Source organism: Malaya genurostris, chromosome 2 (genome assembly GCF_030247185.1).
Source record: "Malaya genurostris strain Urasoe2022 chromosome 2, Malgen_1.1, whole genome shotgun sequence".
In the NCBI taxonomy this organism is placed as follows: domain Eukaryota; kingdom Metazoa; phylum Arthropoda; class Insecta; order Diptera; family Culicidae; genus Malaya; species Malaya genurostris.
Window position 1 is genome coordinate 285405573 of NC_080571.1, and position 25983 is coordinate 285431555.

At 38.7% G+C, this 25983-nt stretch overlaps 1 protein-coding gene across 1 annotated transcript in view; it reads right to left on the minus strand.

Moving 5' to 3' along the window:
- Nucleotides 1-7025: 7025 nt before the first annotated feature.
- The window catches only part of LOC131430417 (probable serine/threonine-protein kinase DDB_G0282963), a 322488-nt gene continuing 303530 nt past the window's right edge, over nt 7026-25983 (minus strand). Inside the window, exon 8 of the mRNA XM_058595404.1 lies at nt 7026-8040. Within this exon, the coding sequence (XP_058451387.1) occupies nt 7801-8040 (240 nt within the window). The 3' untranslated portion in view covers nt 7026-7800. The remainder of the gene's footprint in view (nt 8041-25983) is intronic.

The window sequence follows — 25983 nt, forward strand, 5'->3', positions numbered from 1 at the left end:
CTTGGATAGTCTTTTTTAGACGTATATCAAAGCCATTAAACATTATACAAATTTCTAAAGGTTTGACATCACGATTCTGCTCAATCAAAGAGATCATAAAAGTGAATAACGATGAAATTCGTGTTGTGGTAAATAATTTGAAGCACGCGAATGATATTGTCTCTTCGGAACATTTCATTAAAGAGTATAAAGTTTACATACCCTCCAAAGATGTCGAAATTGACGGTGTTGTTACCGAAGCGATTCTTTCGGTAGATGATTTACTCAAGCATGGTGTTGGTCGTTTCAAGAACTCTATGCTTGAGGGTGTGAAAATACTGGATTGTTTGCACTCCAGTACTCAGTAGTTTATGAAGAGGGAAAAAAAGTTTATCGCCCATCAGACTCGTTTCGAGTGACATTTGCCGGGTCTGCGTTGCCGTCCCATGTCTATGTCGATAAAATTCGCCTCCCTGTTCGGCTTTTTGTTCCAAATGTAATGAATTGTACGAACTGCAAAAAATTCGGACACACAGCTACTTACTGTAGCAATAAACCAAAATGTATTAAGTGTGAAGGACCTCATAAAGATAATGATTGCAACAAGGAAATTGAAAAATGTATTTATTGTGGGGAAAGTCCTCATGAAGATATTTCAGTATGCACTGCATTTAAAGTGCACAAAGACAAAATTAAGCTTTCTTTAAAAGCACGGTCTAAGCGCACATATGCAGAAATGCTTAAAACGGTCATTGATGTCCCCCCTTTGGAAACCGAAAACGGGTTTTCAAATCTAGAGGAAACAGAGGACTCTGACTCTGACGAAAATAGTGAAGGTAATTCGTTTATCACTACCCAAGGGTCAGTTAAGAGAAAGAAGTCTTCTTCCAAATTACCAAAAAAGGCACCTAAAGTTTCATCTTCAAAAAAAGATCCCCGTGTTAAACAAAAAAAGTCAAAACCAAAGACTGTGCCTCCTGGTTTGTCAAATTCACAAACCAATCCAGGATCTAGCACAGAAAAAGGTAATAATCCTGTGGGCTCCATTTCACAGCCACCAACAGGATTACTGAAGTTTTCGGAAATTGTTGAATGGATTTTCTCAGCATTCAATATATCTGAACCCTTAAAGACCCTCATAATGGCATTCCTTCCAATAGCTAGAAATTTTTTGAAGCAGTTATCAGCTCAATGGCCAATTGTCTCAGGTTTTGTATCTTTTGATGGATAATTTATCACCCGCCGCAAATGATACAATCACTGTCCTGCAGTGGAATTGTCGAAGCATCATGCCAAAACTTGATTCATTTAAAATTTTATTGCATAGTCAAAAATGTGATGTATTTGCTTTATGCGAAACATGGCTTACTTCAAACATAGCTTTAAATTTTAATGATTTTAACATTATACGTCTCGATAGAGACTCTCCGTATGGTGGAGTGCTTTTGGGAATTAAGAAATGCTGTTCCTTTTATAGATTAAACATCCCTTCAACTTCTAGTATAGAAGTTGTTGCTTGCCAAATAAACATTAAAGGCAAAGATATTTGCATAGCTTCGGTTTATATTCCTCCAAAAGCACAAGTTGGACAGCGACAGCTTAATGAAATGATTGAAGCCCTTCCTTCTCCACGATTGATTCTGGGGGATTTAAATTCGCACGGAATGATGTGGGGTTCCGTTTACAATGATAGCAGATCATCTTTAATACAAAACATTTGTGACAATTTTAGCATGACGGTATTAAATATGGGTAGCATGACACGGATCCCAAGACCTCCTGCACGCCCAAGTGCATTAGATCTATCTCTTTGCTCAACATCAATTCGACTAGATTGCACCTGGAAAATATTGCCTGATTTACACGGTAGCGATCATTTACCAATCATCATCTCAATTAGCAATAGCAATTGCATTGCTACTTCAGCTAGTATTCCATATGATTTGACAAAAAATATCGACTGGATTAAATACCAAAGTAGAATCTCTAGTATTTTGAATTCAATGGAAGAGCTCACTCCACTTGAAGAATATGACTTCCTCATTTGTTCGATTCTGGAGGCAGCAGAACAATCCCAAACTAAACGCTTTCCTGGGCCAACGACTAACAGAAGGCCTCCCAACCCCTGGTGGGACAAAGAGTGCTCAGAGGCTAAACTCGCAAAACAAAATGCTTGCAAGACGTTTCTAAAACGGGGAGGAGGAACTCCTCAGAATTTTGAAAAACTTATGGCTTTAGAAACCAAGTACAAGAGCATACTTCGAGCCAAAAAATGTAGCTATTGGAGACATTTTGTCGAAGGTTTGTCAAGAGAAACCTCAATGAGCACTCTTTGGAATACGGCCAGACGAATGAGGAATCGTAACGTGGGCAATGAGAGTGATGAATACTCGAACCGATGGATATTTGACTTTGCTAGGAAAGTTTGCCCAGATTCTGTTCCTACGCAGAACATTATACGGGAATCTCCTCCAAATAATGGTTTTATTAATAACCCATTTTCAATTATGGAATGTTCTACAGCACTCTTGTCTTGTAACAATAACGCTCCTGGGTTGGACAGAATTAAATTCAACTTGGTGAAGAATCTGCCCGACCTCGCAAAAAGACGTTTGTTGGAATTGTTCAACAAGTTTCTTGAGCAAAATATTGTTCCGCCTGACTGGAGACAAGTGAAAGTTATCGCCATTCAAAAGCCGGGGAAACCAGCTTCCAATCACAACTCATATAGACCCATTGCGATGTTGTCCTGCATCAGAAAATTGTTCGAAAAAATTATTCTACGACGTCTCGACACTTAGGTCGAGACGAACGGTTTGTTGTCAGATACTCAGTTTGGCTTCCGTAGAAATAAAGGGACGAATGATTGCCTTGCATTACTTTCGTCTGACATCCAAATTGCCTTCGCTCAAAAGCAACAAATGGCATCTGTATTTTTAGACATTAAAGGAGCATTTGATTCAGTTTCCATTGATGTTCTTTCAGACAAGCTCCACCAACATGGCCTTCCAGCGGTTATAAATAATTATTTGCACAACCTTTTGTCAGAGAAGTGCATGTATTTTTCACATGGCGATTTGGCAACATTCAGAATTAGCTACATGGGTCTCCCGCAAGGCTCATGCCTCAGTCCGCTCCTCTATAATTTTTACGTGAATGACATTGACAGCTGTCTAGTAACCCCATGTACACTAAGACAATTGGCAGATGATGGCGTGGTTTCAGTTACTGGACCCAGAGCTATTGATCTGCAAAAACCATTGCAAGATACCTTAGATAACTTGTCCGTTTGGGATGTTCATCTGGGTATCGAATTCTCTGCGGAGAAAACAGAGTTAGTCGTATTTTCAAGAAAGCATGATCCCGCGCAGCTTCAGCTCCATATGATGGGAAGAATGATCCAACAGGTTTTAACTTTTAAATACCTCGGGGTGTGGTTCGATTCCAAATGCACGTGGGGAGGACACATTAGGTATCTGATAACGAAATGCCAACAAAGAGTAAATTTTCTTCGAACAATAACAGGATCTTGGTGGGGTGCTCATCCGGAAGATCTAATAAAATTGTATCAAACAACGATACTTTCAGTGATGGAATATGGATGCGTTTGCTTTCGTTCCGCTGCAAACTCTCATATTATCAAATTAGAGCGAATTCAATATCGTTGTTTGCGAATTGCCTTAGGCTGCATGCATTCGACACATACTATGAGTCTTGAAGTTCTGGCGGGAGTTCTTCCATTGAAGGATCGTTTTTGGGAGCTTTCATCGCGACTGCTAATAAGATGTGAGGTTCTGAATCCCCTGGTTATTAATAACTTCGAAAAGCTAGTTGAGATTCAATCTTAAACAAGATTCATGACAGTATATTTTAACCATATGTCACAGGAAATCAACCCTTCAAGATATATTCCTATCCGTGTCAGCCTCCTAAATGTCCCTGACTCAACTTTATTTTTCGACACATCCATGCAGCGCGAAGTGCGTGGAATCCCGGAACACCTACGCTCGATGGAAATCCCAAAAATATTTTCAAGTAAGTTCAGACATATTGACTCTGAGAAAATGTTTTATACGGACGGATCACGAATTGAAGAGGCTACTGGGTTTGGTATATTCAACAATAATGTTTCGGTTTCATTTAGGCTTGAAGAACCTGCATCTGTTTATATAGCAGAGTTAGCAGCAGTTCATTATAGCTTGAGTGTAATCGTCACATTATCTCCAAACCATTATTTCCTCTTCACAGATAGTCTGAGTGCAATTGAAGCCATTCGCTCAAACATGACTGGCAAGACTGAACCGTTTTTCCTGGGCAAAATAAAACAGTGCCTGAACGACATATTGAACAATAATTATCTAATCACTATAGTCTGGGTCCCGGCTCATTGCTCCATTCCTGGCAATGAAAGAGCCGATATTTTAGCCAAACGTGGTGCTATTGAGGGTGAAATTTATGAGCGACCGATTGCTTTCAACGAATTCTATAGCTCGTCTCGCCAAAGAACACTTGCCAGCTGGCAAGCTTCTTGGGATAAAGATGATCTGGGTCGGTGGATGCACTCAATTATTCCGAAAATATCGACAAAGGCATGGTTCAGGGGACTGGATGTGAGTAGGGATTTCATTCGTGTGATGTCCAGACTCATGTCCAATCACTACACGTTAGATGCACATCTCCTTCGAATTGGGCTCTCCGAGACTAATCATTGTGCTTGCGGAGAAGGTTATCGGGATGTTGATCATGTCGTTTGGACATGCGTGGAGTATCGTGATGTCAGATCTCAACTAATAAATTCTTTGCGTACCCAAGGTAAACTATCCAATATCCCAGTTCGAGACATTCTTGCTTGTCGTGACCTTTCATACATGAAACTTATTTATCATTTCATAAAGAAAATTGGAGTTTCAATTTAATAAAGACCCCTTTTAAGACTTAGTTCTGATTCCAGCTGCGTCCATGAGTTCAACCAATAGCTAAATTAGAATAAAAATTATGTAATGATACAAACAAACTCGAAACAGTTTATGAAATTATCAACAAAATGTCTGAAAATATCAGCTTATTTTATAATTTATAGAAGTTAATCGTTTGGTTCAAATAATATTTCCGAGTAGATTTCATAATTAATGACGAGTTACCTAAGATGATATTTAAGCTATAAGAGAATATGTTTTAATAAATTCAAAACGTTGTGACTATGTTAGAATTAAATTAGGATAAGAATGTTATGTAAAAGTGATGCTACGGCGAAGAAAAACTTATGTAAACTGCCTTAAGAAATAAACGTATTTATGGAAAAAAAAGTTCAAAAGTAATCTCCATTCCTTCCGAACCGGAAGTCCGTTCCGGGAAACAGCAACCTATGGAAAAAAGACCTTTCATTTGAACGTGAGTTTGTGAAGATCGGTCCAGCCATCTCTGAGAAAATCGAATGTACATTTTTGCTACATCCACACATACATACACTCCCACACATACATACAGACACACACACAGACATTTAGAAAGTCGGTTTTTCACAATGATTACATAGCCTTTGAGAAGGGTAAAAAAACATTATTTCTGAACTCAAATGAAAACTTTTATCCCAGGTGCCATATTTCCCAGACTTGGCACCATCCGACTATAATAGTTATTTGAAAGTGGCATTCGTCATTTAGTGAAAAGATGGAAAACCCCTTTTTTGAGTAGAGTATTTTTAACTTATAATCAATTAATTATCAGGTGTACAACTTTGCTTCCGCCGTTTTCCGATAGGTGGCTGTACCGGCTGAGACTGGTCAAAATACATAGATGATAATGCCTTTAAAGTGAGTGTGTACAGTGCCTAAGTGACAGCTGTTCTTGTTTTCGTATTATTCACGCTCGAAAATGTCGGTTTATGTGCCCAATTCTCGCCATTTGCGGGAAGTTTTACTTTTCGGTTACAATTCGAAAAAAATGCATCTGAAGCGCATCGAATGCTCTCAGAAACTTACGGTGATTTCGATGTCGAAAACAAACATGGTGGGGGAAGAGTAGAAACCTTCAAAGATAAACAACTAGAAGCATTGCTTGATGAAGATTCGTGCCAAACCCAAGAAGAGCTGTCCAAATCGTTGGGAGTGACTCAGCAAGCCATTTCAAAACGTCTTAAGGCCCTGCGCATGGTTCAGAAAGAAGGAAACTGGGTGCCGCACGAGTTGAAACCGAGGGACATCGAGTGCCGTCTATTTGTTTGTGAGCATCTGCTTCAAAGACAAAATCGTAAGGGGTTTTTACATGATGAAAAGTGGGTTCGATACGATAATCCTAAACGCAGAAAATCATGGGGAAAACCCGGACATGCTACTTCGTCGAAGGCAAAACCGAATATTCACGGCGCCAAGTTTATGATTTGTATTTGGTGGGATCAGCTCGGTGTGATTTATTACGAGCTCTTAAAACCGGGTGAAACCATCACAGGAGATCGCTACCGGAATGCAACTGATGCGCCTTAGTCGCGTGCTAAAAGAAAAGCGGCCACAATATCAAGAGCGACATGGCAAAGTCATCCTCCAACACGACAATGCTTGGCCTCACGTCGCAAAAGTGGTCAAAAAGTACCTGCCCCCTTCTGACTTCCACCGATTTCGTTCGATGGCACACGGCCTGGCAGATCAACATTTTCAATCCTTCGAAGAGTTGGAAAAATGGATTGCTTCATGGATAGCGTCAACAGAGGACTCCTTTTTTCGAGCCGGGATCCGAAAATTTCCGGAAAGATGGGAGAAAGTTGTCGCTAGCGACGGACAATACCTTGAATAATACATCTGTAGGCACTTTTTCGCAATAAATCTTTTAATTTTGGAAAAAACGGCGGAAGCAAAGTTGTACACCTGATACAAAAAAATCCCGCGTTTTAGCCTTAAACAGCTGATATCCTTACGTTACAGAACAGCTCAGTGTAAAAGTTTTGCTTCTCTGCATTGATCCGCCAACCTGGGACATGGGGTTCGAGCGATGTACCTTGGCGCAATCTAAAACATTTTCGAAATCATCATCGGCCAACAATAAAACTGCGGTTTTAGTCAAACATGCGTTTCTTTTATTTGTATCTTTCATATATAATAGAGCTACTAACATAGATGCAGTATAACTGCATTCGTTTGAATTCAACTTTTCACGATAAATACTGATAATAATGCGCACTTAATCCTAGTCGATAACATTAAAAGTTAAATATTAAAGTAAAAGTCGAATTTTGACGCGATAAAATTTTTTCCCCATCAGATGATTCCAGCTGACCATCGATCATCGACTACCATATTAATGAAAACCAAATGTGAGAAAAAAAAACTGAAAACAATAAGCACAATTTTGTGTCTCTTAATTACGACTCTAACATAATTTTTCGCTTCGCTCGATATTGTTTAAGTCTTTCCTGTGAGTGTGTGTAAGTGTGATAAGTTGCGTTGCTCCTATCGCTAGAAGGTGAAATAAATAATTGTTCGTTTTCCAATCGAAATACTAACAACTCGATCGCTGTTCCAGCGGAGGAAACTGTCTATAATGATATAACAAACAAAAAATAAACCTAAAGGAAACTATCTCTCTCTCTCTCTCTCTCTCTCTCTCTCTCTTTCTCTGTGTCTAGTTCCTGCGGGTCGGCCGACCGGAGATAACAAGGACTTAGGCGCTAGGTGTAACGATTAAAATGTAATATTGTACATGTCCCGGCGAAATGAAAATCGGTTTTTTCCTCGGATGGAAAACCTGCCGCGTTCTAGTGTAAGTACGTACGGTACGCGAAATGGAAATCAATCACTGGTCTGGGTTCCGCCGTGTTTCGGAATTCGTTTAACCAACGGATCCATTGCTCGGGGGTCGGTTGGTTGGTGTCGTGTCTCCTTTCGTGCTGTTCCGGGACGCTGTCGATGCGGTCATGCAGAGAGCACACGGACACGGACCGCCCAGTTTTTTGGCCAGCATCGATTTCAGCTTCAGTGCCGGTCCCAGTTTCATACCGAGCGAATTGGTCAGGTGTTCCTCGGTTAGCAGCGGCAAACCTGCTCCGTCGATGCTCTGGTCACGAAAGTTCTGTAAATAGAAAATGGAAAACGAAACCCGGGTTAGGTTGGATGTTTTAACATTCCGGAAGCAACAGCAACAACAACAACAAGAGGTCAGTTCCTAATAAAGCGAGAGCTAACAGCGACAAAGTACACCCCTTCCCCGTCCCCCCGTCACGCAGGGGCAAAAGAATTCAATTCAGTTAGTCGATAAACCACGTTGTAGAATTCCATAAAATTTTAAACCGCAGAGCTAATAACAGGCTCTAAGCAACACCGCAATCAGGAAATCAGGGCAGAGCGGTTTGATGAAACTTGAAGCACACACACACACAAAATACCCCATCCTCTAAGGCTAAGCCATAAACATCTCGATGGGGCCGTGGCCACTGCATTCTGTTCTGCGCTCCACTTCACATGCAATATGCAGATCAGCGCAGAGATCTCCTCACCGGACCGAAGAGCAATTTGCGGTGTTCGGGGAGGGGTGGGAGCTGGCCTGGATTGGTTGTACAAGATGCATATACGCGAGACAGCACAATAAGACCATAATACATAAACTTAACAGCAGCAAGGCGAAAGGATTTGCGGCACGCGCCTCGGGCCAACATCGTCACGATCCCACTATTAAGCTTTCGTAATAACTGGGTGCATTTTGTTAACTGCTCGGTCGGACGGACGACGGCGACGGTGGCGACGGTGGGACGGCTTATCTTCACCTCACGGCACTGGAGGAGTTGTTTTTTTTTTTGGTATTACACTTTTTCATCCGATTCTCCGACACCGACATCGGCTCGGAACGTCTTCGGGCGGCGAGGATGACGTCTCGACCTTGAATCGCCAGCAGTTAATTGATTTCCAAGGAATCAACGGACGCTTAACGGGGATTTTTCGAAAGGCTTGAAAGCTCGGGACAGCCTTCCAACTGAAACACATTGGCGCAGAAAAAAACTTATAATTCGAGCGATCCACAATTCCACAATTGGTGAGCACTACAAAGTCCAACGATTAAATTGGGTTTTTGGAGCTAATTTTTAAATTCAAACATCTTATAATCATTCATAATAATACATGCTAAATACAAAATAATACAAAACTTAAAACTTTCTCGAACGGTCTTCACATTCTTTGGACAGCCAAACGACATAGACCAGTTCCACGATTTGGCTCATGCTTAGGCTCGTTCGAAAGCTAATATTTAGCTATTGGTCAAGTTAGAAGATCAAATGACTGTGACTTATGGTTCCGAAGACATAATGGTACACCGAAACCTCCATTTACGAACTAAACGGGGGTTCGTAAATGGAGGTAGTTCGAAAAAAAGTTTTGTGTAATGAAAGTGGAAACCCCCAATCACATGGCCATTTTCGGAACGGATGTGATAAGTGGATGCAAAAAAATGTTGTTTGGGGTCGGTTCAAAATCCAAGATGGCGGCTTCCGGTTTATCCGAAACGGGAAATTAGCGTGACAAAAATATTATGACTATTAAATATTAGTTTTTTGTAGTTAGTGTCTTCACTAAAGTTGTTTTTAATCAAATGGCGCTCCTTTTGATGAAAAATGTTACTAGGGTGGTCCTCATTTAGATTGAAATCTGAAATTTAACTTTCTTAATTGAACTCAAAAATGATTCTGTTGTACAATGAAGTTGTAGGAAATTCTATTTTGAGCAACTTTGCTGAAGAAAGCACCTCTCTAGCTTTTCATTTGATCGAGCTACATCAATTTTTCCGAATAAAAGTAGGGTGGCTCCTGAAAATTCACTTGTTTTTGTTCTAACTTTTTTGTGAAACATTCTACGGAAAAGTTGTCTTCAGAAGAGTTGTTGTACTAATCATTACGCACAATTTTGTACAACCAAGCTTTTTCATATGAGCTACCAGTAAAAAGTTATGCAATATTTCTTAGTTTTTTGAAGGTATTTTTAAAACTAATTTAAATAAGTTAAAAAAATAACACCCTCCCAATTTTCTCTTCAATTTTTACTTATATTATGACCTTTCAGGAACCGCGTAGGATACATTTTTATCGATCTGGCATCCAATGAATATTGATATTTGAAGCTTGACTAGTTTTTGATGAAAAAATAATCATAACTTTTTACTGGTAGCTCATATGAAAAAGCTTGGTTGTACAAAATTGTGCGTAATGATTAGTACAACAACTCTTCTGAAGACAACTTTTCCGTAGAATGTTTCACAAAAAAGTTAGAACAAAAAAAGTGAATTTTCAGGAGCCACCCTACTTTTATTCGGGAAAATTGATGTAGCTCGATCAAATGAAAAGCTAGAGAGGTGCTTTCTTCAGCAAAGTTGCTCAAAATAAAATTTCCTACAACTTCATTGTACAACAGAATCATTTTTGAGTTCAATTAAGAAAGTTAAATTTCAGATTTTAATCTAAATGAAGACCACCCTAGTAACATTTGTCATCAAAAGAAGCGCCATTTGATTACAAACAACTTTTGTGAAGACACCAAGTTCATTTAAACAACTTTTTTCCCTTAAGAGATAGAAAAACGATGTCTTCTACAAAGTTTTAGATCTTCTAACGAGAAAAACCTTTGCCGAAGAAGCTATAGGTCTAACGCAAAAAGTTTCAGATATATGAAGCATTTTCGTTTGAAACCACTTAAAATCAACTTTTTGTACATAACTTTTTTCGCAATTATTTTCAGTGTCTACTATGTTCGAGACAATTACTAAAAACGTAAAATTACACATTTTTGTTGAAGACTGTGCACGGTTTGGCCTTTTCCTCAAAAAGTTATTTAACATTTAAACTTTTACATACACTAACTATTAATAGGAAGCAGGGTCGCAGACCAAGTAATATAAAGTTACGAAGTGTGTAGCGTGGCCCTTTTGAATTGTGTGAATGAGACAACAAAATATAGAGTGCTTTTTGAACATTTTCTTAGCAAAAACATTTGCTGAAACGACTATTTTTGGTTTATTAAAAGGAGCTTTGTAGGAAATGTTCAAAAATTGGAATCGGTCGTTAATGTAGCTTTGGTGCAATGGTGCAATGATTGAATATAATTTCATGATGCATTCTTGTATGCAATTGAACAAACTAAAGAAGCATGTAAACGTGCTCTTTAAATTTCGAAAAGTTTTACTTATTCTTTTAATGGAATATTCCTTATCTGTTCTTTTAATTCCAATCCAATTTATTTCATGGATCTCACACCATTACCAGTACGCCTAAAAACAAATACGTTCTTATGAATTAAAACATTCACTGAGAAAAAAAAATTAAATTCACACTATTTCTAAATAAATAATACTATGAAATGGACATCAGTTGAATAAAAAATTCGATTCAAAATCATCCTCGATGTAAAACTATATTGGAATACATTAATTTCAATGAATATGACCGTTTATTTATATTGATGCTTAGTTTTACTTTTAAAGTATATTGAAATATGAAGTACAGTGAAATAACTTTATATTAAATTACTTGCTTCAAATATGCACTGTTGGTGTTGGTGAGAGCAGCGCTGAATATTATTTTTAAGATCACAAAGGAATTAGTTAATAATACCCAGCATTTGGCATTTGGTCGATGATAATATTACAATAAAATGCGTGAGTGGTTCAACGTTACATACAGGCGTACTCGGTGAAGTATCAAATCAAATTATGTAAATTATGAGTCTAGACATTTTTTAAAAGAGAAATGCCTGAACTTGAGTATAAAAACGTGCACAGACTAAGAATAAAGAATAATAATCAACATAAACAAGTTTGTTTGGTTTCAGGGAATTTGTAACTAATCTGTTTCGTAACTGCAATTCTATTACATTTTCTACTGAAGTCGGATAATGTCTCGCGATTTTTTTGTGATAACGATCACCTATCAACTTTCACTTTGAAGAGGAATTCCGAAAGACTCTGTACTCGCTGAGAGTAAGTCATAATAGTAAGCTACAGTGAAAAGTTTTCACTTTCGTCTGGTGTTAAAACTAATGCTCTATTTTTTATACCTCGACTGCAATTTCTTGCAGAAATTGTTGCCTAAAGGTAACTTATCGATCGATATCACAAAAAAACGCGTGATATGAAGATAAACAATTTTATTAATGTACGTTTTTCCTAAGAAAATGGTCAAAAAAGCACTCTATATTTTGTTGTTACTTTCACACAATTTAAAAGGGCCACGCTACATACTTCGTTACTTTATATTACTTGATTTGAGCTTTCAAAAAGTATATGTATGTGCCTTTTGGTCTGCGAGCCTGCTTCCTATTGGAGGTTAAAGTTAGTGCATATAAAAGTTTAAATGTTAAATAACTTTTGAAGGAAAAGGCCAAACCGTGGAAAGTCTTCAACAAAAATGTGTAATTTTACGTTTTTAGTAATTGTCTCGAACATAGTAGACACTGGAAAAAGTTGTGAAAAAAGCTATGTACAAAGAATTGATTTTAAGTGATTACAAACGAAATTGCTTTATACATCCGAAACTTTTTGCGTTTGACCTATAGCTTCTTCAGCAAAGTTTTTTCTCGTTAGAAGTTCTAAAACTTTGTAGAAGACATTGTTTTTCTGTCTCTTAAGGGAATAAAGTTGTTGAAATGAAATTTTTTCGTAGTAGGCTTTGCACATTTTTTATTGTGATCAAATCACGAGGTATATTTTTGTGAATGAGTTCTCCAAAGGAACTAAGTATATTGGATCAACGGTTTAGCAGCTAGAGAATTAAGTTCACGTTTTTGTCGATTCAAACCACTGTGCAATGTGTGTATTTTCGGAACGGGACTGATGAGTAGTTGACGAAAAACGGTGTTTGAAGTGGTTTGTAAATCCAAGATGGCGATATTCCTTAAAAACCTTAAACCTTAAAACCTTAAACCCTTACAATGTGGGTATTTTCGGAACGGGATTGATGAGTAGTTGACGGAAAACGTTGTTTGAAGTAGTTCGGAAATCCAAGATGGCGACTTCCGGTTTGTCGATATTCCTTAAAAACCCTTACAATGTGGGTATTTTCGGAAAAAGATTGATGAGTAGATGACGGAAAACGATGTTTGAAGTGGTTAGTTACGGTTTCAAATTTCGACATTCTAGAAAATTAATATTGAGTCGAAAAGGTTCCTTTATCAGGAAGAAGAGATTGCCATATTGAAGAGGTGTATATTGTTTCATTCGATTCGAAGAAAGTCGATCCTGCCAGTTTATCTGCTATTTATTTCTGGAATTGCTCATAAATTCTGGAAATTCAGTGTCATGTGGTTGTCTAACTGACTCTTACCACTTGAGCCAAATAATATCCCTTTTTCTCAATTGCTTACAAAATGTTAAATCATATTCCGACGGGCCAGTTGACTTGAGATTTTGACAAGTTTAAATAAAAACAAATGTGTCGTGATGAGAGTAACAGTTCTTTTTTCGACTGTATCACGTACACTAAAACAACTGAAATTGTAAGTTTAACACTGAAAATAAAAAAAATTGGAGAACACGGTCATTGATTTGAAACCAAAGTTTAATGTTTGTGGTTGTTTCCAAATATTAGATTGAGACTTCCAGTTGTTCAATAAAATATTGAAATCATACAATAAAGCTTGCTTCAAATAAAGGGTGATTTTTTAAGAGCTTGAGAACTTTTTTAAACAATAAAACGCATAAAATTTGCAAAATCTCATCGGTTCTTTATTTTAAACGTTGGATTGGTACATGACATTTACTTTTTGAAGATAATTTCATTTAAATGTTGACCGCGGTTGCGTCTTAGGTGGTCCATTCGGAAAGTCCAATTTTGGGCAACTTTTTCGAGCATTTCGGCCGGAATAGCCCGAATTTCTTCGGAAATGTTGTCTTCCAAAGCTGGAATAGTTACTGGCTTATTTCTGTAGACTTTAGACTTGACGTAGCCCCACAAAAAATAGTCTAAAGGCGTCAAATCGCATGATCTTGGTGGCCAACTTACCGGTCCATTTCTTGAGATGAATTGTTCTCCGAAGTTTTCCTTCAAAATGGCCATAGAATCGCGAGCTGTGTGGCATGTAGCGCCATCTTGTTGAAACCACATGTCTACCAAGTTCAGTTCTTCCATTTTTGGCAACAAAAAGTTTGTTAGCATCGAACGATAGCGATCGCCATTCACTGTAACGTTGCGTCCAACAGCATCTTTGAAAAAATACGGTCCAATGATTCCACCAGCGTACAAACCACACCAAACAGTGCATTTTTCGGGATGCATGGGCAGTTCTTGAACGGCTTCTGGTTGCTCTTCACTCCAAATGCGGCAATTTTGCTTATTTACGTAGCCATTCAACCAGAAATGAGCCTCATCGCTGAACAAAATTTGTCGATAAAAAAGCGGATTTTCCGAATGGACCACCTAAGACGCAGCCGCGGTCAACATTTAAATGAAATTATCTTCAAAAAGTAAATGTCATGTACCAATCTAACGTTTAAAATAAAGAACCGATGAGATTTTGCAAATTTTATGCGTTTTATTGTTTAAAAAAGTTCTCAAGCTCTTAAAAAATCACCCTTTAGAATTAGAACAAAGACAATTGCCTGTATTTCAGTTATTTATTATTGTATTCAAGATCTTTTTTTATACAAATGTAGCGTTTTCTTCATACTTTTAAGAAAAAATACGGATAAAATTATTCGTCACGGTTTTGAAGGAATTCTCGAATTTTTCCTGTAACACGGCTCAGTAGGCGGCGCACACCTTCTTCGTCCATCGTTTTAGCTATCTTATTCCACCAGGTCGTCATCTGATTGATGTCTTTGACAACGTTTCCCTTTGCCTTGAGTCTCCTCTTCATGATTGCCCAGTATTTCTCAATAGGGCGGAACTGGGGGCAGTTGAGTAAGTTAAGGTTTTTCGGAACAAACTGGACCACTTTCTCTGCATACCATTCTTAAACGGGTTTGCTGTAATGACAGCTTGCCAAATCTGGCCAAAACATTACAGGATGGTCGTGGGATCGAATGAACGGCAAAATTCGTTTTTGGAGACACTCTTTTTGGTATAGTTCCGATGTCATTGTCTTATTTGTAACGAAAACTTTCGTTTTTTTGCCGCAGCTGCAAATGCCCGGCCAAATCATAAATTTTCTTGCAAATTTGTCGGCAAAAACAAATTTAAATTTGGCTGGAACATCCCCCCGAGCCGTTGCCAAGTAAAATTTTTGACTAGGGATTTTCCCGAAGTCAGCCTTGACATAGGTTTCATCGTCCTTCAGAAGACACCCGTCGAACTTGGTCAGCACCTGGTCATATAGTTTCCGAGCACGAATTTTGACCACACTATTCTGTTTTATGGTCCGATTTGGCTGTTTGCTAGCTCGATACGACTTGATTCCTTTCCGGAGTCGAGTTCTCCTCACGGTATTATGAACAGCGCCGAATTTTCTGACCAAATCACGGTCCGACAGATTAGGATTCCTCTTAATCGTCTTCAAAATCTTACCACGCAATTTCCGGTCGTCAGTTCGACTCCGACGATCGGCTTGAGGCTTCCGAATCGTCGTCAATGTTTTCTTATACCGTTTGATAACGCGCCATACGGTATTTCTGGGCAATTTCAGCTGTTTAGCTAGCCTAGATGCAGACCACAATGGATTTTCCAAATAACTGTGCACAATTTTTTCCCTTCTTTCGGCTTCCATGTTGATTGTTTACAAAGTACAGTCGATTTTCGGAATGTCAAAAATCATACGTGGGCGCCAAGAGCTTCCAAATCCGTCCACCAGGAGCGCCACAATATGAGCTAAAGTTTGTTCCAATTCTAAATGAAGCAAGCTTTATAACTGTAACAATATAAAATTATTATAGCTGTTCAGACGTCTACTTGTTATGGTCATTTCGAAAATATAGTACAATATTCAAACAATAATGATTAGCAGGAAACACCTTTGTCAGAAGCATAATATCTTTTTAAACGATATATAATCATATCGTAATGATCGTCAAAGAATACCGATACAACTGAACTCACCATTTTGATTTTTGAAGCGCTTTCAAACATAATTTCCCGGTATATACTTATCAAACCCGTCCCGAAAATACCCATATTGTAAATGTTTTTGAGCAATATCAAAGAACCGGAAGATGCCTTCTTGGATTTCAGAATCACTTGAAACATCGTTTTCCGTCATCTACTCATCAATCCCGTTTCGAAAATACCCATATTGTAGTAATTTCCATGGAGCCGGAAATTGTTTTCATTGGATGCAAAAACCTCTTTTTACGAAGTTGGTTCGTAAAAAAAAATTTACGTTATTTGGGATTTGGTTCGTAAAAGTAGTTACGTAAAAAGAGGTAACGTAAAAAAAGTGTTCGTAAACGGAGATTTGGGTGTATGAGTGATGCAATCGACTAACTGCACTTAAACCTAAACTTCACGAAAATAATCATCAAATCATCAATTTTACAATATTCGTATATTTACTCGTATTTATAAAAATATAAGCATCTATTGACAACATTGCCATAAATTAACGGAATCGGTTGAGTGGTTCAAAAGTTATGATTTAAGAAAAATGTCTTTTCTCAAAAAAATCGAGCAAAATCGCTTTTTTGATCCACCCTAACATGGAAATGGTCACCATAATGGCAAAGTAAAAAATAATGCGGGTCCAATATTTTTTATATCAACCGAGATTCGGAAGGCCAAAAGTGACGAAACTACCAATCGATTCAGTTCGACAAACTGAGCAAATGGTCCCATAACCTGTTATTGAATTGCATTTGGATCCGACTTCCGATTCCGGAACTATAGGATAATATGCAAAAATTAAGTACAAAATATCCACTCGATTTTTTCGGAAATGGCTTGACCGATTTTTACCAACTGAGATTCAAACGAAAGGTCTTACAATTATTAAAAAAAATTAGATCATTTCATTCGGATCCTACTTTCGGTTTCGAATTTTGAGTACGATAAATGCAATGTTTTCTATTTCATGTGTGCTTTTTTTCATAAAGCTTGCTTCATTTAGAATTGGAACAAACTTTCGCTCATATTGTGGCGCTCCTGGTGGACGAATTTGAAAGTTCTTGGCGCCCACGTGTCGGGAATTTTGTCAGCTTCACGTAGGATTTTTGACATTCCGAAAATCGACTGTACTTTGTAAACAATCAACATGGAAGCCGAAAGAAGGGAAAAAAATGTGCATTTAGTTTATTGGGAAAATCCATTGTGGTCTGCATCTAGGCTAGCTAAACAGCTGAAATTACCCAGAAATACCGTATGGCGCGTTATCAAACGGTATAAGGAAACATTGACGACGATTCGGAAGTCTCAAGCAAATCGTCGGAGTGAAACTGTTGACCGGAAACTGCGTGGTAAGATTTTGAAGACAAATAAGAGGAATCCTAATCTGTCGGACCGTGATTTGGCCAGAAAATTCGGTGCTGTCCATAGTACCATGAGGAGAACTCGACTCCGGGAAGGAATCAAGTCGTATCGAGCTAGCAAACAGCCAAATCGAACCATAAAACAGAATAGTGTGGTCAAAATTAGTGCTCGGAAACTATATGACCAGGTGCTGACCAAGTTCGACGGGTGTCTTCTGAAGGACGATGAAACCTATGTAAAGGCTGACTTCGGGAAAATCCCTAGTCAAAAATTTTACTCGGCAACGGCTCGGGGGGATGTTCCATCCAAATTTAAATTTGTTTTTGCCGACAAATTTGCAAGAAAATTTATGATTTGGCCGGGCATTTGCAGCTGCGGCAAAAAAACGAAAGTTTTCGTTACAAATAAGACAATGACATCGGAACTATACCAAAAAGAGTGTCTCCAAAAACGAATTTTGCCGTTCATTCGATCCCACGACCATCCTGTAATGTTTTGGCCAGATTTGGCAAGCTGTCATTACAGCAAACCCGTTTAAGAATGGTATGCAGAGAAAGGGGTGCAGTCTGTTCCGAAAAAACCTTAACCCACCCAACTGCCCCCAGTTCCGCCCTATTGAGCAATACTGGGCAATCATGACTCAAGGGAAAGGTTGTCAAAGACATCAATCAGATGACGACCTGGTGGAATAAGATAACTAAAACGATGGACATTACACCCATTACACCCTCAATAGCACCACGTTTGGCTAAAACATCGGCTCTTTCATTGCCTGGAATAGAGCAATGAGCCGGGACCCAAACTATTGTGATTTGATAATTATTATTCAATATGACGTTCAGGCACTGTTTTATTTTGCCCAAGAAAACAGATTCAATTTTTCCAACAGCGTTTGAGCGAATGGCTTCAATTTCAGTCAGACTATCTGTGAAAAGAAAATAATGGTTTGGAGATAATGTGACGATTACATTCAAACTATAATGAACTGCTGCTAACTCTGCTATATAAACAGATGCAGGTTCTTGAAGCCTAAAGGAGACCGAAACATTATTGTTGAATATACCAAAGCCAGTAGCCTCTTCAATTCGTGATCCGTCCGTGTAAAACATTTTCTCAGAGTCAATATGCCTGAACTTACTTGGAAACATTTCTGGAATTTCCATCGAGCGTAGGTGTCCCGGGATTCCACGCCCTTCGCGCTGCATGGATGTGTCGAAAAATAAATTTGAGTCAGGGACATTTAAGAGGCTGACATGGATAGGAATATATCTTGAAGGGTTGATTTCCTGTGACATATGGTTAAAATATACTGTCATGAATCTTGTTTGAGATTGAATCTCAACTAGCTTTCCGAAGTTTTTAATAACCAGGGGATTCAGAACCTCACATCTTATTAGCAGTCGCGATGAAAGCTCCCAAAAACGATCTTTCAATGTAAGAACTCCCGCCAGAACTACAAGACTCATTGTATGTGTCGAATGCATGCAGCCTAAGGCAATTCGCAAACAACGATATTGAATTCGCTCCAGTTTGATAATATGAGAGTTTGCAGAGGAACGAAAGCAAACGCATCCATATTCCATCACTGAAAGTATCGTTGTTTGATACAATTTTATTAGATCTTGCGGATGAGCACCCCACCAAGATCCTGTTATTGTTCGAAGAAAATTTACTCTTTGTTGGCATTTCGTTATCAGATACCTAATGTGTCCTCCCCACGTGCATTTGGAATCGAACCACACCCCGAGGTATTTAAAAGTTAAAACCTGTTGGATCATTCTTCCCATCATATGAAGCTGAAGTTGCGCGGAATCATGCTTTCTTGAAAAGACGATCAGCTCTGTTTTCTCCGCAGAGAATTCGATACTCAGATGAACATCCCAAACGGACAAGTTATCTAAGGTATCTTGCAATGGTTTTTGCAGATCAATAGCTCTGGGTCCAGTAACTGAAACCACGCCATCATCTGCCAATTGTCTTAGTGTACATGGGGTTACTAGACAGCTGTCAATGTCATTCACGTAAAAATTATAGAGGAGCGGACTGAGGCATGAGCCTTGCGGGAGACCCATGAAGCTAATTCTGAATGTTGCCAAATCGCCATGTGAAAAATACATGCACTTCTCTGACAAAAGGTTGTGCAAATAATTATTTATAACCGCTGGAAGTCCATGTTGGTGGAGCTTGTCTGAAAGAACATCAATGGAAACTGAATCAAATGCTCCTTTAATGTCTAAAAATACAAATGCCATTTGTTGCTTTTGAGCGAAGGCAATTTGGATGTCAGACGAAAGCAATGCAAGGCAATCATTCGTCCCTTTATTTCTTCGGAAGCCAAATTGAGTATCTGACAACAAACCTTTCGTCTCGACCCAAGTGTCGAGACGTCGAAGAATAATTTTTTCGAACAATTTTCTGATGCAGGACAATATTGCAATGGGTCTATATGAGTTGTGATTGGAAGCTGGTTTCCCCGGCTTTTGAATGGCGATAACTTTCACTTGCCTCCAGTCAGGTGGAACAATATTTTGCTCAAGAAACTTGTTGAACAATTCCAACAAACGTCTTTTTGCGAGATCGGGCAGATTCTTCACCAAGTTGAATGTAATTCTGTCCAACCCAGGACAATTGTTACAAGACATGATTGCTATGGAAAATTTCATCATTGAAAAGGGGCTATCAATGGAACCATTATTTGGAAAAGATTCCCTAATAATGCTATGCGTAGGAACAGAATCTGGACAAACTTTACTCGCAAAATCAAATATCCATCGGATCGAGTATTTCTCACTCTCATTTCCTACGTTACGATTTCTCATTCGTCTGGCCGTATTCCAAAGAGTGCTCATTGAGGTTTCTCTTGACTTGGTTTCTAAAGTCAAGATTTTTTCAAAATTCTCGTTTTAAAAATGTCTTTAAAGCATTTTGTTTCGCGTGTTTAGCATCTGAGCACTCTTTGTCCCACCAAAGGTTTGGAGGCCTTCTGTTAGACGATGGACCGAGAAATCGTTTGGTTTGGGCTTTTTCTGTGGCCTCCAGAATCGAACAAACGGGGAAGTCATATTCTTCAAGTGGGGGGAGCTCTTCCATTGAAGTTAAGACACTTGAAATATTACTTTGGTATTGAATCCAGTCAATATTTTTTGTCCAATCATATTTAATATTAACTGACTTAGCAATGCCTTTGTTACTGCTAATTGAGATGATGATTGGTAAATGATCGCTACCATGTAAATCAGGAAATACTTTCCTGGTGCAATCTAGTCGAATTGAAGTCGAGCAAAGAGATAAATCTAATGCACTCGGACGTGCAGGAGGTCTTGGAATCCGTGTCATGCGACCCATATTTAATACCGTCATGCTAAAATTTTCGCAAATATTATATATTAGAGATGATCTGCTATCATAGTAAACGGAACCTCACATCATTCCGTGTGAATTGAAATCTCCTAAAATCAAACGTGGAGCAGGAATTTGATATGACTTATCTTTACATGCTTTAAATGGTGAATGTAAGTGAATCGCGACGCTCCTTCTATGTGCAACTGTAAAGATGTGAATTTTTCTAAGTATGTAGTTTTTTTTTTGAATAATATTTATTTGCAGTCGATTTTCTTGGCCGTCCTTCAATGTTGCTTGCAATATGCTAGTAAAATTAAAATAGTATCTCTTTCAGAGTAATTCATTTTTAATAGATGGGTAGCTACACTATGGTAAAATGATCGCATAAATAAGACGAAGATAGCCAACCGTCAAAGAGCTGATTGGACCGCAGCCCGTTCACCCAATTGAAAGTGCAGGATAATTGAACGCAAAGCCGCCGTAAAAATGCAAAATTGTTTCAAACAGCCGGAAGCCATGTTGCGTTACAGAAATGACTGGTCGGTGCTGTGGAACTCTAAGCAGCACACGCCGCATCTATTCGCTCTCTGTCTCTGTCTCTCTCTTCAATTCCACCTCCACAACCGCCGCCCGTAATGCCACCTAATCTTCAAACTCCACCTTCACCTAATTGCACAAACCTCGGCCTAGGCTTTACCCATTCATTCATCAGGGAAATCAGGAAAAATAAATATTTTAAACTGCACAGTGGCAAGCGGCGGCTGCTGGAGTGCGCAACTCCAACCACCATAGGCAGCAAAAAAAAAAAGTGCACCGCCCCACGACAACAGGAAAGTGCACCCACGATGATGAAAAGGATTGCAACTAGCCAACCGAACAGATTATTACACTCATCAAGACAAACAGTTAAAATTGAATATTATTATTAAGATAATTGGCGCTTATCTTTCTGCTCGTTCTTCGCGCAGCGCTGATTGAAACTGAAATAGTAAATCTTGGAATCGCTCGCAATTCCGGGGCATCCTTGCGCGTGGTACCCTTTTAATGCACCCCACTTCGAGAGGCTGGAGGGCCCCAGCAGTTCAACACATTCCGGGGAGATTTATTACAATGAGCTGAACCTGTAGCATCTGTCCAAACCAGGCGGACTTTCCCTCCTCCGTCGGACCCACGGACTGGATGCAACTACTTGATTACAAATTGTGTGCCCCCTCCTGCTCCCTTGCACTCACCGCGGCGAGTAGCGAAGCTCATTCCACCGTGGTTTGCTGCTGACTTATCTATCTTATTTCGCGAGCCTGCCTAGCGCGACCACTCCGCTTCCTTGGCGATAGGATCTGATGATGGAGGGATGGCTTGCGCAAATGCCCGCGCAATCGACGAATCAAAAAAGCCCACAGCCGAAGTCAGGCGAAGGAATGCAAACCTTAAATTATTATGCACCAGGCTTGCTTGTCGGTGTGCGCGCAGAGGGCCGAAACTTGTGCCGCTCCGTGGGATGAATTACTGGATCGTATGGGTGAATGATCTATTTCCATCCATCAGCGACGGCACGACTATCGGAAGGTTTTTGTTTGCAAAATTTTCGAACCCATCGCGTTTGGCTTGGGCGAAGTTCAAACTCGTGTGGAATTCAACGAACCGAACAACCAAAGTCCTAAATTTGACTATCCGTCGGTTGCATCTCGGTTGGGAAAATTCACCACAGCGGCTGTGCACGCCGTCCTCGGTGAGATTTCAACGCTCGGTAGGCGGTGAACCCACGACGCTCGGTGGCTTTACTTGCCTGCTCCCGTTCGCTTGACCGTCGGGCAGATTAAATCCATTACTTGCGCATACGGTAAAGTCAGCAATTTCCCCCAAACACCTACACCCGAAGGCTACCGGATTGGTCGCCATGTTTCTTTGCTGGTTTCTACTCCACCCGTGTGCAGTGAAATTATCTGACCGCCTGGCACCGGTCATGGTGGCGAGGAAAAAGAGAAAAAAAGAAATATCCAGCCTCTGCACCTATCCGAGTTTCCATTCAGTAATTTGTGGTGCGCACGCTTTTCTGACCCTCGATTACCTCGATGGGTTGTCGTGGCATGAGGGGTAGAGATAGCGAGAAAGAGAGAGACAGCAACAACAAAAAAAAGTGCCCTAGTATGACCGACTCGGCACGTGGAAGGAAAGCATAATTACTGTGCATATAATCAACATAAAAAATTACCTCTGACTGATGAGCAGCGCTCTCGGCTGCAACTAAAACAAATGTTTTGGAACATCGGACCCTGGCTGGAGGTTACGCGAGCTAGATTGGTACTTTTACTCACCAGGAAGATGAAGAAGGGGAAAAAGAATAAAATAAATAGCCTGCAATTGCATCAATGGCTACTGATTGTTGTGCTCCCGTAGCAAATTTGCAAAACAGATGCCCGCTAATGCTTTTCGTTTGGCTCAAATTGATGGCGTAAGGCGATCTCGGGTTTGCTGCAAGCGCCTTGTGACAACAGAGAAACGTCGCGTGGCGAACGAGCCGAGATTGTTAGCTGTTCGAATTTGAACGGGCGTTTCGACATACTCAATCTACCTCTAAGAGTCATTATCTTCAGAGGAATGATATGTTTCGGTAAATGAGGAAAACAATTTACCAAAATCTAATGTTTCAATCTACATTTGAGTTGTTTCAGTTTTAGTCTACCTACAGAAGTTTTCTTTTTGTCGTGAATACGACTTACTTTACTAAAATTTACCCTCTGAGAGAGTGATAAGTTTTTGATCGTGAATATCTCCTGTTGTATCTAACGAATAAACATAATTTTTGCTACATGCCATCGGAAATATGATCACAATCATATGATAAAATGTTCAGTTGTGTGCCATAATCTCATATAATTCAAAATTAAACTTTTCTGAAATGTTTGGTACAAACGAGTATCAAAGAGGATAATTCATAAGGCGCGTTTGCCTTTCTCGTATTTTGAAAGCTCATAGCTCAGTGATCTGTGAAAGGATTTATATAATCTAACTACAAATAGAATGGAAATTTTTCAACTTAAACGTGTATAGCAACATTATTGAAGTATTTCAATAGTACACTATCGAAAAACCTGTCTCATTTGACCCATGTCAACACCAGAAAATCAGAACGCGTTCTGAGAAAGAGTACAAAATATCTGCTGCTGTACAACAAATCGTTCGAGAAAATGTTTCGAACAGTATTTAATATCGTAGTGAGTTCCACAATGTGGTCCTTCTGAAAGGCAGGAATGAATCCCGTACAGCAGCCTGATAGTTTCTTTCAATGAAATGCAAATCCAAAATGAAATAATCGACATTAAAATTCTATATACTGCAATTTTCATAGCCGTTAGGAGCGCCCATTAGTGAAAAAGCTACAAACAAAATCACGTAAAAAGAAACCTCTTAACACAAATGGGATCAGTTTGGATTCATCGTCACTGCGAGCAGATGTATTGTGTGCCGTTTGCAGAGCTAGTTTCGCTTCCGACAAAAGCGATTACGTCACAGCTGCCAGTTGTTTGCATTGGTGAAAAAACAACGTTAAGAGGACAACGGTGGGGAGCATCATATAAAATCAGCCGTTCTAATGACTCTAAAAGTTTTTCAAAGAAATATTAGGATTTCTTGCTCGCAAATCGAAGCTAAATATCCTCAGTTTAGTGCAAATCTAGAACAGTTTGATTAGACTTGTGCACTTTTCGTTGTGTGAAATTCACAGTAATCTAGATCAAGTGAAGCCTTCTTTGTTTTTGCGAAAAATGCGAAAAAAGGGAATGCTTCCATAATTCATACAATTGAACAACAAATTGATATTCGGAAGTGTTAAGGAACATGTCAGTTGTTTTCGTATTCACGACATTCAGTTCTGTCTCTGACATTACCCACCCACCTTTTTTATTTGGTTTGTACTGCTTTACGAGCAATGCCAAAAATTGAAATGAGAACAAATCGAAGTCAGATTATGATAAACGAATTTTGCGCCAACTTCAACAAGTGTTGGCAACATCCTGTCCATAAATACCCTATTGCTAGTTTGCCGATATTAGCAAAAAGCAGGATAAAAAAATTTCATTGAATTCGATAAAAACGTTTTTTTATAAATATAAAATATAATTCTTATAAATTTTAGAAGTCGTTTATATATATATATATATATATATATATATATATATATATATATATATATATATATATATATATATATATATATATATATATATATATATATATATATATATATATATATATATATATATATATATATATATATATATATATATATGTATATATAATAGGTATAGAGTTGGCTCAGACTCTAGAAAAATTTTCCAAGGCCGATTGAGCTCGACGAACTGAACAAATGTCCGTATGTGTGTCCGTGTGTGTGTCGGTCTGTATGTGTGTTGTCAACTAAGAGGTCGAGATCTCAGAGATGGCTGGACCGATTTTGATCAAACTAGTCGCTAGTGGTTTTGAGATCGGATGTTTACTTTTTGAGTTATACGAAGTTTTATATCAATTTTTTTTAGTTTTTTGACAGTAAACTACATGATATCCGCATTTTCGAGTTGAAAGTTATTCCATAATTATTTTGATTTAAACTACTTACAGTAATTAATTCTGGAACAACATAACTCCCACATACCATACGACTCAGTTCGTCGAGATCAGCAAATGCGTGTGTGACAAATAATTTCACTCAATTTTCTCGGAGATGGCTAAACCGTTTTCTACAAACTCAGATTCATATGAAAAGTAGTATACTCCCAAACAAGGTTCCTGAATTACGTTTAGTTCCGACTTCGAAATTAAAACAATGCAAATAAATTTTTCTCGTAGATGGCTGGACCGATGAAGATGGCTGGATTCAAATGATATCTAAGAATCATCTATGATTCAAGTGAGAGGTCTTAAAATCCTATAAAACATTTTACTTTTTAGTCAGATCCGACTTCTGGTTTAGGAGATACAGGGTGATTAGTATAAAAATGTCCATTTCACATAAATTAATCAGGTTTATCGGGTTTGCAGTTTTGGATAGACGATTATCAAATAAATTTATTTCAGTTTAAGCGGTATTCGTTTTTGGATTCGGAATGTACCCCCAAATTTTAATTCGCCCTACAATTTCTCAAAGATGTCTACACACTCCTCTGGTGAATTTAACTGATTTCGGCTACACCGATTTTAGAATTCCGGTACCAGTATCGAATCGTTTCTCAAAGCTCAATCATTTTCTCAAAAAAGGCCAAGTCGAATCGTTACCATAAATAAATAAACCGAAATTAGCTCTGCGC